This window comes from Ranitomeya variabilis, chromosome 1 (assembly GCF_051348905.1).
Source record: "Ranitomeya variabilis isolate aRanVar5 chromosome 1, aRanVar5.hap1, whole genome shotgun sequence".
NCBI lineage: Eukaryota > Metazoa > Chordata > Amphibia > Anura > Dendrobatidae > Ranitomeya > Ranitomeya variabilis.
The window spans coordinates 1,095,684,341-1,095,699,126 of NC_135232.1; the positions used below are offsets into that span (position 1 = coordinate 1,095,684,341).

Consider the following 14,786-nt stretch of genomic DNA (forward strand, 5'->3'; position numbering starts at 1 on the left):
AGATGTAGGCGGAGCTGAAGGAAGAGGCGCGGCAGTGGGCGGGGCTTCACGGTAGTACGCAGCCCTGCTGAACGCTAGTGTGAAACTAGGCTAACACAGATATTGATCGTATCGCAATGCTCGAAATGGCCAGCGGTTCTCCTGACCCGAGTGTGACAGCTGTACTGAAATACATGCTATGACACCCGGGTCAGGAGAGCCATCAGCCAGTCTGAGCATTGCAAGGCGATTGTCGTCCTTGTTATATGGCCGTCTGACTGCACCGTTAGTCAGATAATCAGACTGTTTGATGCACCCCTGACATGGTCAAGAGGCTCAGTGTGTTGTTTCGCCTAGTGGCTTCATATTCCTTACCTCCTTCACTGATTATTGACATTACTGGCCTGCCAGGAGTGAGTACTGCCTGCAGAGAAAGCTCAAGCTAAGGGCACAGTCAGATGGCCGTGCATGAACTGGCTGGCCACTCTCCCGATCAGAACTTGACAGCTTCATGTATTTCTATGCAGCTGTCACGTTTGGGTTGGGGAAGCCGCCAGCCAGTCCATGCATTATCTTCCAATCTCGGTTCGATTTATATGGCTGTCTGACGATACCCTAACCAGTGCTGTGACTCACCGGTGAATGAGGCGGTGGCATGCAAAACCTGGCCTAGCCAAGGGTGCTCCAAGCACCCTGAACAGAGGCAGTGGTTAGAAAACGAGGGCGATCCAGCCAGCTTCTAGTGATCCAGCCAGCTTCTGGTGATCCAGCCAGCTTCTAGCAATCCAGCCAGCATCTAGAGATCCAGCCAGCTTCAAGGGATCTAGCCAGCTACTAGCAATACAGCCAGCTTCTAGCGATCCAGCCAGTTTCTAGAGATCCAGCCAGCTTCTAGAGATCCAGCCAGCTTCTAGAAATTCAGGTAGCTTCTAGTGATCCAGGTAGCTTCTAACGATCCAGCCAACTTCTAGCGATTCAGCCAGCTTCTAGCGATTCAGCCAGCGTTTAGCGATCCAGACAGTTTCTAGCAATCCAGCCAGCTTCTAGTGATCCAGACAACTTCTAGCGATCCAGCCAGCTTCTAGTGATCCAGCCAGCTTGAGAGTGGCAGGAGCAGGCTGTAAAGCATAGAACCTGCAAATGATGCATGGTCCTGACTTAGGTAGTCACAGAGTGACCATCACTATACACTATAAAAATACAATCCATGCATTCCCGGAAAAGCAGTGCGACCGGTAAGCTACGCATTGAGCTATTCACTATAAAGTTAATAAAATTCTGCATTCCAGAGAACAAAGAGGAGTTTGACGAAGAGGTAGATTGCAGAGTTGTCAGTTTTCACAAGAATTTTGCAATTGTAGCCATTGAAGAACTCAAGGTAACCTTTTACATGGGGTTTGTCTGGGTAATGCAGGTCGGAATGGACCTTCTGACCAAGAGATGGGGATCCTAAAGGAGAACTCTCTCAGATCCAATCGCTGGAGCACCTCAGACACTTCAAGCTGTTGATTGAAGATTTATTCCAATGCTGTATTCCAGAAGAGCCGCTGAAAAATTATGTTGGTTTTTGTGCTTCACAGCTCATTACGTTGCGTCACATTTCCAACATGATTACACAAGATCCCAAAAAACTAGAAATTATCCTTTTGGACTGACAAACTAACAACTCTAGATAACACGTCTACAAGGAGTATTCAGAGCATAAAACAATCCACACATCAGTTGTTACTCTGATCCGTTGCATAATACAATGAGGAAATCTATTAACAGGATTCCCGCTGTGCTTTTTTGTTAGTAGAGCCATTAAAATTGACAGATTATGCAGATGAAGGAGTGCTCATTAATCAGATGGTTTGTTATATAGACCTTGACCTTTGAAGAGAGCTATAAAGTCAGCGGAGAGTGTGAGTTTCACTTAAAGTCAATTATGTGCAGAAAGACGAAAGCTCATTAAAATAAGATTTACAGACATAAATATGCATGTTCTAATGTATGCATTTAATATCCATACTTGCATGATAACATGTGTTGCGGAATTAACCCGTTTTAACCAGTGCATTACCCTTTGACTCTAAAGGCTGTTTCTCATATCACGCAGTTTCTTACAGGTTCGGTCATTCAGGATGTCCCAAGACTACAGGGAAAATATTTAGGTCATATAAATTCTCTAATATACTTTTTTTTAAAGAAAATTGCTCATTTTTAAGGCTACTGGGCCCTTGGAGAGAAGGGTCCCAGCCTTGGTTGGGCCTATACCCATGTGGTTGGTGAATACCGGTACCGGACTATTTGTGAATTGGTCCAAAGGTCATGGAAACAATGTGGCGGGGGAGACAAATACCAAGCCCTCTTTGGATCTAGTTTGCCCTCATTTTTATTGCATCATTCAGACCTGTAGTAGCGATGATGTAGTTTTGATGCGCTAAGGCTACGTTCCCACAATGAGCTTTTGTGTTTTTGATGTTGCAAATTTTTTCCACCATTTCTGCTCCAATTAAGTAAAATAGGATATTTGCATTTTTTTTCTCGAAAATACACAGTATAAAAAACACAGCTTGGGAATGTAGCCTTACTCTAAAGAAAAGATTATATACAGGTCAATGATCTCAACATGGAGAAGACATCTGCAGAAAGTAAATACTGTGCGTTGAATCCTTTAGGGTTGCATTTTTTATGCATTTTATTCCCCACTTTTTACATGCATTTTTGCCATAAAAAACACAGCATTTTACTGTGCCAGCAAAATGAATGAGGTTTTGGAAATCTCATGCAAATGTCGCTAATTTTTTCATTGCAGATTTGAAGCAATTTCAAAAACAAGTGCTTTTTATGCAGAGCTTTTTCCCGCCTGTAGACATGTTTTTGATGCAGAAATGTCTGCAGCAAAATATTTGATGGGGCTATCCGGGACTTTATGAAAAGCAAAAAATGTGCCTAAGCACTAACAGGCAGGTAGTTGTTGTTCTTGCCCGACACAGACGCTCCTGCCGGGGATTCGGCTGCCTCTGTTGATGTCACATCGACAGAGTGGAGGCTTCTTTTCCACTCTGCTCTGTTGACATGATGCGACTTCCAACGTCATTTTGATTGACAGCCCAGTTCCCACTACCAAACGGGGGGAGACAACTGTCAATCAGAATGACAAAGGACGTCAGGCCCCGTTGTGTCAGCAGAGGCAACTGAATCCCCACCAGGAGCCTTCTGTGACTGTTTTGAGCCGGGAAAAAAAGCGCCGCGCACAACATCCAGGTAGGTGGAAACTATGATGCGTTTTTCAAATCCAAAAGAAAAAAATGTCCAGCTTCACCGAATCAGTGAAAAAAAGTTTTCTGTATTCACAAACTTAAACATTGAGGATACAAACTTCAGCACACACTATATGGGTAAGAATCTCAACGAGCTTAGTCTCCAGAAACGCATTGAGATCCTTACCCATATGGTGTGTGCTGAAGTTTGTATCCTCCATGTTTAAGTTTGTGAATAAAGAAAACTTTTTTTCACGGATTCGGTGAAGCTGGACATTTTTTTCTTTTGGATTCTACACGCCTGGACACAGCAGGTCCATGCTCCCGAAACTCAGCTTAGCATCATGGGTGAGCTGGTTTATATTCCTTCTCTTCAAAGTTTTTCAAATCCGCAGCATGCCAATTTCTCGTGTGTATATGAGAATTTTGCAGGAGGCTGAAGAAAGGAGAGAGAAAACAAGAGAGCGCTACCTAAGCGCAATAAATGACATAAAAATGGCGATACATGCTGAATATATATGTGCTCAACTGTGGTGGTTATGCAAGATAGGCTCAACGCTATGCCATAATTTGATAATAATTGGGATCCAACCTCATGGCTTGCCGCCCATCCGAATTGCGTGGAGTTGTGTTAATCCTGTTCTATTCACGACTCCAAGAGGAAATGTGAAGGAAGAGATTTTGGAGGCCCTTCCTTTTCGTGGAAGGAATCACAAATGGACATCAGATGTGGAACATACCTCTGGGAAATGTTTGGGGTAATGATGATAACACTTCCGAGCTTGTCAAATTATATTTATTCTAAAAATCCATTGCCAGTAATGATTTTTGCATATTGGTTATGAGAAAAATGGCATGAAAAAACGTATAAAATCTATAACGCGTTTCTGCTCTGAAAAGGGCCTTCCTCAGGTGTATCATGCTATTTTTCTTGCAACCAGCATGCAAAAATCATTACTGGCAATGGATTTTTAGAATAAATATAATTTTACAAGCACGGAAGTGTTATCATCACTACCCCGATCATTTCCCGGAGGCATGTTCCACATCTGATGTCCATTTGGGATTCCTTCCACAAGAGGGAACTAGCGCCTCCGAAATCTCTTCTCTCCAATTTCCCTTGCAGATATTATCCCCCATAGACTTGCATTAGATGCAGAAAATCCGCAGGTAAGAAACGCACATGCGTTTTTAGTGCGTTTCCACATCAAAAACGCATATAATCTGCACCTACTTATCTCAATAGAGTTCAGTGAAAACAAAATACCAAAAAGTTTCAAGAACAAGGCAGTTATAGTTAAAGAATGACAGACCAGAGACGAAAAGCGCAGCGTCAAATGATAAAACGCACCCCAAATTGCAATGAAAAAACGCCAATAACCTAATTTAAATAATAGGTGCAGAAATGGTGCAATGTCAAAAACTCACCAACAGCTCATCGTGGGAACGTTTCCTCATACAGCTCAAAAATATCCCGCTATGACACTTTGCTGCCAGAAGAGCAGGCGACTAGGATGTCTAACACACCACACCAGTCATTTGCTCACCCTATAGAAGTCAATGGCATCCTTGACCTAATTGCTTCTAAAATAGGTTTGGAAGACTTACTATAAAAGGATCCATACGCATTAAAGGATTGTCCGGCCGTGGGGTCCAAGTCTGCAGTCACTCTATGTAACTGCAGACTTGTGAATACTCAAATTGCACACATGTGCTCTGTGAGGATTCTAAAGAGGCGGACAAGCGCATGACCTCACATATACAGGTCACCTGCCGACTAGACGTGCGTGGCCTTGCTACAAACAAGTAGTGCAATACTAAGGAAATCCTGAACATGATCTGTTGGGGGCAGTGAGGACTGGAGTTTGGGAAACACTGATATAGATGGAAAGAACGACTGCAAATACGTCCATTAAACATTTTTTCGACACTATTCACCCATCTGAAAGAGACAAATATTTGTAACCAACCAGCCGGGGCGCATTAGCGTTCACCTTTCATTTCCTGTCACCCACGTATTTACAAGGCGAGATTTATCTAACTAAGACTGATGACATGTTATCGTCGGCATAACGAAGGGTAATGCTTGGCACAGGGATGAGAAATAGTGTTTATTTATTCTCTAATCATTATAATTAAGACCTGAAAATTAATAAAGATTGAACGTCTTCTCCTTTGGCCGAGTCGCCCCGGTTTCCCGAGCTGCCTACATTTCCTTCCAAGTTCTAATGAATATTTTTTTATTTTCTCGAGTTGGAGCTGTTTATAATTAACGCCTTCTAACATGGCACAAGTGTACTGATGAGGGAAGGAAATTAGAGACATTTTAGAGAAGCTGAGAACTTGTCTCATTTTGTAGTTGCTCTTACCTAAGGGGGATACGAGCTTTATCCACATCAAAGTTTTTCCAGAAGTTTAAACTCTCTACTAGAGCAAAACTTTAACAAATTTTCTTAAATGGAATGTTAAGTGTGTTCTTAAATACCATGCTTATGGAATGAAGGGCGTGAAGGGTTCCAAAAGAAAAGGTTACAATTTTTGTAGAAGGAGCTAGTACATGGTAGGGTTCGTCAGCTAAGCTGCAATACTAGAGACATCTTTCTTCTAGTCTTGGAAAGCCCTTAGTAAAGAGAGTTCTCATCTTAACCCCTTTGTGCCTATGGACGTAACTGTACGTTCATGTTAGGGAGACCGTGTTTGGAGGGGACTCAGGTCATGAGCCCCCTGTTTTTGCAGCTGATGCTGGCATCTGGCTCTGATAGCGTCATCTAAATGACGTCACAAACGGTGCGAATGCTTGAAGGATCCCATCGGCGCTCTACGACAGCAACACGGGGCACCAAAGGGTTACTTTGCCAGCAGGGGCCTAAGCTTGTAAGGAGACCAAGATTTACACTGTATACTGCAATTCTTGCTATGCAGCATATAGTACAAGTGATCGGATTATAGGACAACCGCTAAGAGGGAACAACAAATAAAGTAAAAAAAAAAGTTTAATCATAGAAAAAATATAAAAATTCAAATTAACCTCCTTTTCCCCCATTAAAAAGAGCAAAATTAATAAAAAATTCACATATGCAGTATTGACGTGTTCATAAAAGCTTGATCTATCAAAATATAAAAGTAATTAACCGGACTTGTAAACACTGTAGCAAGAATATATAAAAAATCAAAATGCCAAAATTGAGTTTTTTTGGTCTCTACTCCTCCCTTAAAAAAAACAATAAAAAGTGATGAGTGAGTATACTCGTTGCTCGGGTTTTCCCGATCACGCTCGGGTGACCTCTGAGTATTTATGACTGCTCGGAGATTTAGTTTTCATCGCAGCAGCTGAATGATTTACAGCTACTAGCCTGCTTGATTACATGTGGGGATTCCCTAGCAACCAGGCAACCCCCACATGTACTCAGCCTGGCTAGTAGCTGTAAATCATTCAGCTGCTGCGATGAAAACTAAATCTCCGAACACTAACAAATACTCGGAGGACACCCGAGCGTGCTCGAGAAAACCCGAGCAACGAGCATACTCGCTCATCACTAATAAAAGGTGAACATAACTCTGTACGTACCCTAAAATGGTATCAATGAAAACATCAGTTTAAGCCCTCAAAAAAACAAACCCTTATTCAGCTACATTGATGGAAAAGTAAAAACCTTACAGGTATCAGAAATGGCAACACAAAACTATCTTTGGGGTTTACAAATTTAAGTTTTTTTCCCAATAAATAGAAAAAAGAATATGGAGGCCCATTCAATTTAATAAGAGGAATTGTGTAATTTCTCATCTCCCCTGTGATGGCGCTGCGGGGTAATTGAACACTTGCTGCCAGGTTTCCCCAATGATTACGTATGATCACTATAGATCCCATTTATGAGACACGCTGTGATCAGCATAATGAAAGGTCAAAAGTCTACTAAACCTCAGAACCTCATTGGACTTGAGACTCAATTCAACTTATTCATTAAATTGTGAGTTACCACTACTCTCATGCATCCTAACCCTTCCCTAAAAGCGAAAAAGTTGAAGCCAACTGCGAGAAAAGCAAGAATTATGTGTGGGAATTCTAGTATTAATTTTTTTCACTTTTTTTTCCCCCAAAAGAGAAACTTTAAAAACATGATATTACCATGACCGTTGTGTGGCCAAAAGTTTCCATGTAACCCTAAAATATCTGAGTGAGCTACATGAACTGCCGTTTAGCTGTACATTAGGGAAAGGAGGTGTCCGCTTCGGCTGAGCAGACTAAAGTGGACAATCGCTTTACGATTTCCATGTAGATGTGTAAGTATTTCTCAGTTGTTTTTTTTAACTCTTTCAAGCCAAGCCACCAAGTTAGCGAAGTCTCCTCCTCTAAAAGAAAATAGCCCTTACCGAGACGTTGCTGATGGTGGCTTGTAATGCACAAAGTCTATCAGTAAACTTGTGCAATATTCATGGAATTGTACAAGTGCAGATGATAGATTGACAGCAAGTTGTCATTTGCGCTTGTGCGGGTCATGGACATCCAGAAAACTAGTCAATTTCTACTGTGATTCCGAAAGGGTGGCCCGAGTTTACTGATGGATGTGCCAAATAAGTATTCTCATGCAAAGCTTATGGAGGAAGGTTGAACTTGATGGACCTAGGTCTTTTTTCAACCTATGTAACTATGAGTCAGACTTTATAGGAAGAGACTGGAGAACTCCGGAAAGCTTGCTACTTGTCATCACCTTTTCAGTTAGTCATAAAAAGTATCACTGAGAACTCTCACATTTTTTATTATTATTGTTTTGGAGTCAGACTGCGCATGCGCTATATTTTTTTCGGGCACTTGTGCATTTGCACATGCTCAGTGTGATCCCATGGATCCTCATGGATGTGACACATCCCAGGTCTCACCATCAGCAGCCATTCTCTGAGCAGGAGCAACAAGGATACCATCGGAGAAGACTGTGCTAACTAAGTTGCTTGGCTGGAGTAATAAAACAACGAAGAACTGCTAATTATGGAACACTTTCCTACCTATATGTCAAGATCATATATAACATTTTACAAAATAGATATTTCTAATGGATCAGTAGCATAAGTGCTTAAAGGGGTTGACCGGTGAAAACAAGTTATCACCTATCCACAGGTTAGGTACAAGCACCAATCGGCAAAATGGAAATCTTTTATCCCTTAGAAGAATGAAGCATCAGTACATAAAGTCGATGCTACTCTTATTCGTTCCCTATGGACTACTAAGGGCTGCACTTGTCTTTTTCCAGCGGCCCTTAGTAAAATGAATGCAGTAGTGGTTGGGCATTTGACCTATCGCCCCATTTTATAATGGGGATAAAAGTGTCCTATCGGGGATAAAAAGTCTCCACAGAGTTTTTCCATATCTAAAAGAAATCTCTCAACTCTACAGCAATAAGGTAACTACTATCTAAAAAAACTAAACAAAGTTTCCCCTGCTTTATATATTAAGGAAAGTAAATTACTGGTATTGATTTCGGATTGTAACTTTCTGCTAGTAAATTAAGCATTTATTAAAGTTTTTTTCCCCCCCAAAGAATTGTTCTTGTAAATAAGTTATTCAAGTTCTAAAAATGTCTCACTTCCCTTTTTCCCACTCTCGTTTACTTTTCACAACCCGCAGGCAGACAAATCTAATGGATCTTTTTTTTATACATTGTAAGAAATTCTGCTACTTATTTCTCTAACTTTTTTGAGCATTTTTAGTTAAAAATGGTAGAAATTCACACATTGGAGCATATAAAAGAAAAGTTTATTTCTAGAAATGCCGGCGTCAAAGTCTAATAATTAAGGTTCCCCAGGGATCTTTTATTTCTCACTTATTTCCTCAGTATATTTTTAGTGTGGTTTATAATTTTCTGTTTTTTAAATGCCATCAAGAAGGAGGAACATATGTTCTCTGTATTTTCCAATCCATTTGGATCTACCTGTTGCTTTTGCTTAAAAAAAACTGTGTGTGAAACAAAGCTTAGAGCAGTTATACATTTATTTTTCTGATACAAAACTCCAAATCTTCACCAGAGAAAAAGATTTAAAGCGCCACTTCAGCACTTTTTTTTTAGTGCTGGAGTGGCGCTTTAAATCTAAGTCTTCTGCCCCTGGTCATATACTCACAATCCGGCGTCTTCCCCGTTTTTCACTGCCACTCCGATCCCACGACACCATCTTGTGACAGTAGCTTCCGACAGGCTGGACATCACAGGCTCTAAATACAAGTCTATGAGAGCTGGAATGTGGAATGGTGCCAGAACAAGGATCTCATAGATTTGTATTGAAAAGTGACCTCCGTGTACCTCCATAAAACACCAGAGCTGCGTGTCAGGTCACTTTTCACCGGAGACCGACGTGAGCGGCGGTGAAAACATATGAAAACGCCAGGTGAGTATGAGACAGGCGGCAGGGGAATTATGTTTAAAGCACCACTCCAGCGGTGCAATATAAAAAAACAAAACCCTGGGGTGGTGCCATAAGCTCCTTTTATTAATGACTGTAAGCAAACAGATGTGTATCATTTAAAGGGAACCCGCCACCTTGTACAAGAAGTCTGATCTTTACGCAGCATGTTACAGAACAGAAGGAGCTGACCGGATTGATATAAAGGTTTGCGGGAAAAGGAGTTGGTCCTAATCGGTGGTTTTAGGATGTGAGGCTTTGCATCAGAAAAAGATTATTAGTAAAGAATTGTGGTAAAACAATAAGTGCTCATGCTCACAGGAGAAAATTAAGAGCAAAAACTAACCAGTTTTCGAGGAACTTTGAGTTTTTGAAGAGGATTTGTAGAGTTTCCACTCAGTTTATACTCCGATAAAGCCTCAAAAAACTGTGCGTGCACATAACCTTAGGGTGGAATCACAATTTTATTAGCGGTGGAGAAATCTGACACTTTTCAAGTGAAATCCACTTTAGGGTATGTGCACACAACAGCTTTCTCAGGGGGATTCAAATCCAAAAACCACCTGAAAAATGAACATATTCATCTCTATGTAAAAATGACTTACTGGTCATATGTTCTATCTTTTGAGCCGCATTTCAGGATTCCAAAGATGCTAAGTGGTTTAAAGAAATGAGCGGTTCATTCTTCATTTCCGCTCTATAGTTTTTAATAGAAGTCAACGGGAAGGCTCAAAAGATAATTGAGCTATGTGCACACAACGTCTTTTAAACTGAAGCGAACCTGACAAATTTTTTTAAGCAGAAGAGCAGAAGCTGTTTTAGGAAACTTTTCCTGAAGCTTTTTTTTTGTCATTTTTTCAGTTGCTGCCTGATCGTTTTTCCTATGTTTTTGGCAGTTTTTGGAGGATTTTCCATTTTTTTTTTTTTTTACATCTGTTATACGATCGTTTTTTGGTATAAGAAACCCTTAGCTTTTTTTTTTTTAAGCACAAATGATGGCAAAAATTCTCAAAAACATCCAGGCATCTTTTGAGCTTTCCCAGTGACTTGTATACTTGTATTGTAAAGTTCAGAACATCTTCCAGATGGAAAAGTCCTAAGGAATGGTCAGGTCATAAGTTTTTTTTCAAAGGTTTTTCAGGCGGAATCCATCTGAAAAAAGAAGTCATGTGCAAATAGTTTTAGGAAACTTATTCAAAGATCACTCACAACAAATATCAATAGACATTTCCATAAGAAGAATGTTCCAATAAAATATTTGCATCACAACTTAAAATAAAGGAAAAAAACACCTACAGGCCTGAATTTTGTCTTTTCTTTTTTTCAGGAGGTGGTGCTACCAGATACGCTCAGATAGACATTGCCGCAACGGAGACGGCACACAAAGTTGGGTCCCAGCATGCTCAGTCCAGAGAAGAACGTTTACAAGAGCTGGAGCAGAAAAGGAAAGGAAATCAGCAATGATCGATCTTTGCATGTGATCGAAAAGCCGTTGGTTCTAATTCTTGGGTGCAAACTTATGTGACTCGTTAAGGTCCATTGAGCTTGATGAACTACTGGGACTTTTTTCGAGTCAGATGGTCGGCCCGGTGTGACTTTTTTTTAAAGGACTGGATTACATGTTGCTCGATGGAACAAGGGTCATTCCAAAACTGATATTGCCTCTTGGAGACATAACAGTCTGACGTGTCTGGTCATAGTGGTGCCCTTTAAATCTTGAGGTGGAATGAAACAAAAATGATCTATAAATACCTGTATATTCACAATGATTTTTTTTCTTCCTTCCTTGAAAATGTCATATAGTTTTGTATGCGTAGGAAATCTAGGTATTTATTTCTTCCTGTTACTTAGTATTATTATTATTTAATTTTATTTGCATATCATTTTATACATGAAGGTTTTCTGCAACATACCTCTTCAGTTTTACTGTCTTACACATAGGACTTTTTTGTTGTTGTTATTTACAAAGCAAAACACAAATGACTTTAGTTTTGCTGTTTTCAATAAAGGAAAATTCCAGTTTAAAAATGGATGTAGGTTATTACATAGGGTTTAGACATTGTAAAGGCTTTATGCTTCCTGTATGGATTGTCACAGCGTGGTTTTTATATTGTAGTAGATTGTGACTTTTAGAAATTCTACATAAAGCTGAAGCACGTCACCCATACATTTCTACTGTATCTATACCTAGTGGTGTAATATTAGGAGGTTGTCCATTATTTTAACATTGATGACCTATCCCTAGAATAGGTCATCAATTTCTGATCAGTGGAGGTGCGACACCCGGGACCCCCTGCTGATCAGCTGTTTCAGGTGTTGTTGGCGGCGGAAAGAACTGCTCAGTTACTGAGTTACACAACACAGCTCCGTCAATTCTGCAGTGGCTTCAAACCGATAGGGGACGGATGCGCAGGACCCGGCCATGGCTACTATTCAATAGACTGATGCAACACTGTGAACAGCTGATCAGTGCGGGCACTGGGTGTCGCACCCCCATCAATCAGATATTGATAACCTATCCTAAGGACAATATCTTTAAACTCTTGGTTCCCAAAGCAAAAACCATACCAGGTCGCCCCACCTACTCTGAGCATAGTTGGAAACATTAGAAAATATTTCTTAGAGGTACTTTCTCAAGTTGTGGCTTGTCAAGATGTTGAGCAGGGTTTGTTAGAATGCACAAGTAATATGACAGTTATAACACTTACAGATATTCCCTGTACAATGTCCTTATTAGAAGGATCCTACAGAGAGGACAGAGAGAGGGGATCACCCACAACAACGATCTCGGATAGCATTGGCTGGTAAAGTTTAATGAAGACAGGATAACCCCTTCAAGATCAGAAACAGAAATACAGCTCCGGCAAAAATTAAGAGACCATCACATCATATCCCTGTCATGGGCAGCCCAATCTCCAGACCTGAACCTCATTGAAAACCTCTGGAATGTAATCAAGAGGATGATGGATAGTCACAAGCCATCAAACAAAGAACTTACATTTTTGCTCCAGAAGCAGTGTGAAAAACTGGTGGAAAGCATGCCAAGACGCATGAAAGCTGTGATTAAAAATCATGGTTATTCCACAAAATATTGATTTCTGAACTCTTCCTGAGTTACAACATTAGTATTGTTGTTTCTAAATGATTATGAACTTGTTTTCTTTGCAATATTTGAGGTCTGAAAGTACTGGGTTATTTTTTTATTTCGACCAATTTTCTTTCAGGAAAAAAATGCAAAATTTATTGCTTGGAACTTCGGAGACCTGTTGTCAGAAGTTTATAGAATAAAAGAACAATTTACATTTCACTCAAAAATATACCTATAAAAAGAAAAATCAGACAAACTGAACATTTTGCAGTGGTCTCTTAATTTTTGCCAGAGCTGTATTTCCAGATCTTGGATCCCAAAATTCAAACCCTAGACAATAATTCAGAACCTTGATGACATTTGATATTTTAGACATGAAAGGTCCCAATTCAGGCTCTTTGAACCTTAAAATACATAGCCCATGCCATACCCCAGATAATAATAATCTCTTTATTTATATAGCGCCAACATATTCCGTAGCACTTTACAGTTTTGCACACATTATCATCTCTATCCCCGATGGGGCTCAAAATCTAAATTCCCTATCAGTATATCTTTGGAATGTGGGAGGAAACCCACGCAAACACATATAATCTCCTTGCAGATGTTGTCCTTAGTGGGATTTGAACCGAGGACTCCAGCGCTGCAAGGCTGCAGTGCTAACCACTGAGCCACCGTGCTGCCTGGATCAAAGCCTACATTTAAAACTCAAGTTTGATCTCATATTAACTCAGAACCAAGATAAGACACCATCACCGGGCTACAGACCACAACCCATAATCAGACTCAAGACCAGAACCCTTAATCAGTTCTAAGACCAAAGCCCCAAATCAGACAGCAGACTAGAACTCATAATCAAAACCAAGACTAGTCCCCACAACCATATCAGAACCTATAATCAGATCTCAGACCAGAACCCATAATCAGTCCAAAGGCCACAACTTATAATCAGAACTCAGACTAGAGCCCAAAATCCGACCCCAGACTAGAACTCATGATCATAACCCAGACTTGTCCTATTAACCAGTCCAGAACCCATATCAGTCCTCAGACTAAAACCCATAATCAGACCCCAGACTAGAACTCATAGTCATAACTGAGACTAGTTCCCATAACTAGACTTCAGACCAGAACCCATAATAAGATTCTTGACCAGAACCCATAATCCAACCACAGACCAGTCCAAATAATCAGACCTTAGACCAGAACCCATAAGCAGAACCTAGACCAATTCCCTTAATCAGTCCTCAGACCAGAACACTTAATCAAATCCTACAGAAGATTCCCATAATCAGTTCCCATAATCAGACCTCAGACTAGAACTCATAATCAGACTCCATTTTCGATTTCATAATAAGACCTCATACCAGACCCCATTATCAGCTTCAAGACCAGAACTTATAATCAGACTCCAAACCAGACCCCATAATTCAGAACATATAAGACCACAGAATAGCCCCCATAGTTTAGAACCAATAGACAGAACTCAGATCAACCCGATCTAATTACACACTTCTCCTTGTTCGTGGCTCCTCATTAGCATCTTCGGCCCTCATTCAACTTAGGCCTCTGGCCCGCATGACAGTGTCATGATCAGCAACATCCAGATCCAGAGATGTCGGGAGGAAGGAGAAGTGAGTAGTTAGAGGAGTATGGTCCATATATGACTCAAAACCAATAGCCGAAAAGTATGCAGGGTAGGGTCTGTGCATGGGGCATGGGCATAAGCCATTACACCTGGTTCACATTTTGCACTGGAGCCCTGGTGCTACCCATTATTCCTCTGCTTTTCTTTATGAATGTATTAATTTATAGATGCAAACAGTTGCCTAACGACTAAGCTTTGCTCTGGGAAAAATAATAAAAAACTTTGTAATTGGACTTGATGCATTACGACAGAGCAAATAAAAAAAACGAAAAAATAATTTTTATAAATTTTAATTCAACATTTTTCATTCGCAAAAAGGAGCCCTATTCCTAAGAGAACCTGATAACTGGAATTTTCCTTTAGTGTCATATTTCCTGGGGCATTTATGTACAGTGTTGGTATTCGGTACATTTTTATCAATTCTTTTTGAGTATAC

At 40.5% G+C, this 14,786-nt stretch overlaps 1 protein-coding gene across 2 annotated transcripts in view; it reads left to right on the forward strand.

The window, feature by feature from the left end:
• Window positions 1-11,836, forward strand: part of DOK7 (docking protein 7) — a 197,372-nt gene extending 185,536 nt beyond the window's left edge. For both annotated transcript variants that reach the window (XM_077280060.1, XM_077280061.1), the window contains one exon: window positions 10,942-11,836. In XM_077280060.1, coding sequence (XP_077136175.1) covers window positions 10,942-11,078 — 137 coding nt within the window. In that variant the 3' untranslated portion in view covers window positions 11,079-11,836. The remainder of the gene's footprint in view (window positions 1-10,941) is intronic.
• The last annotated feature ends 2,950 nt before the right edge of the window (window positions 11,837-14,786 follow it).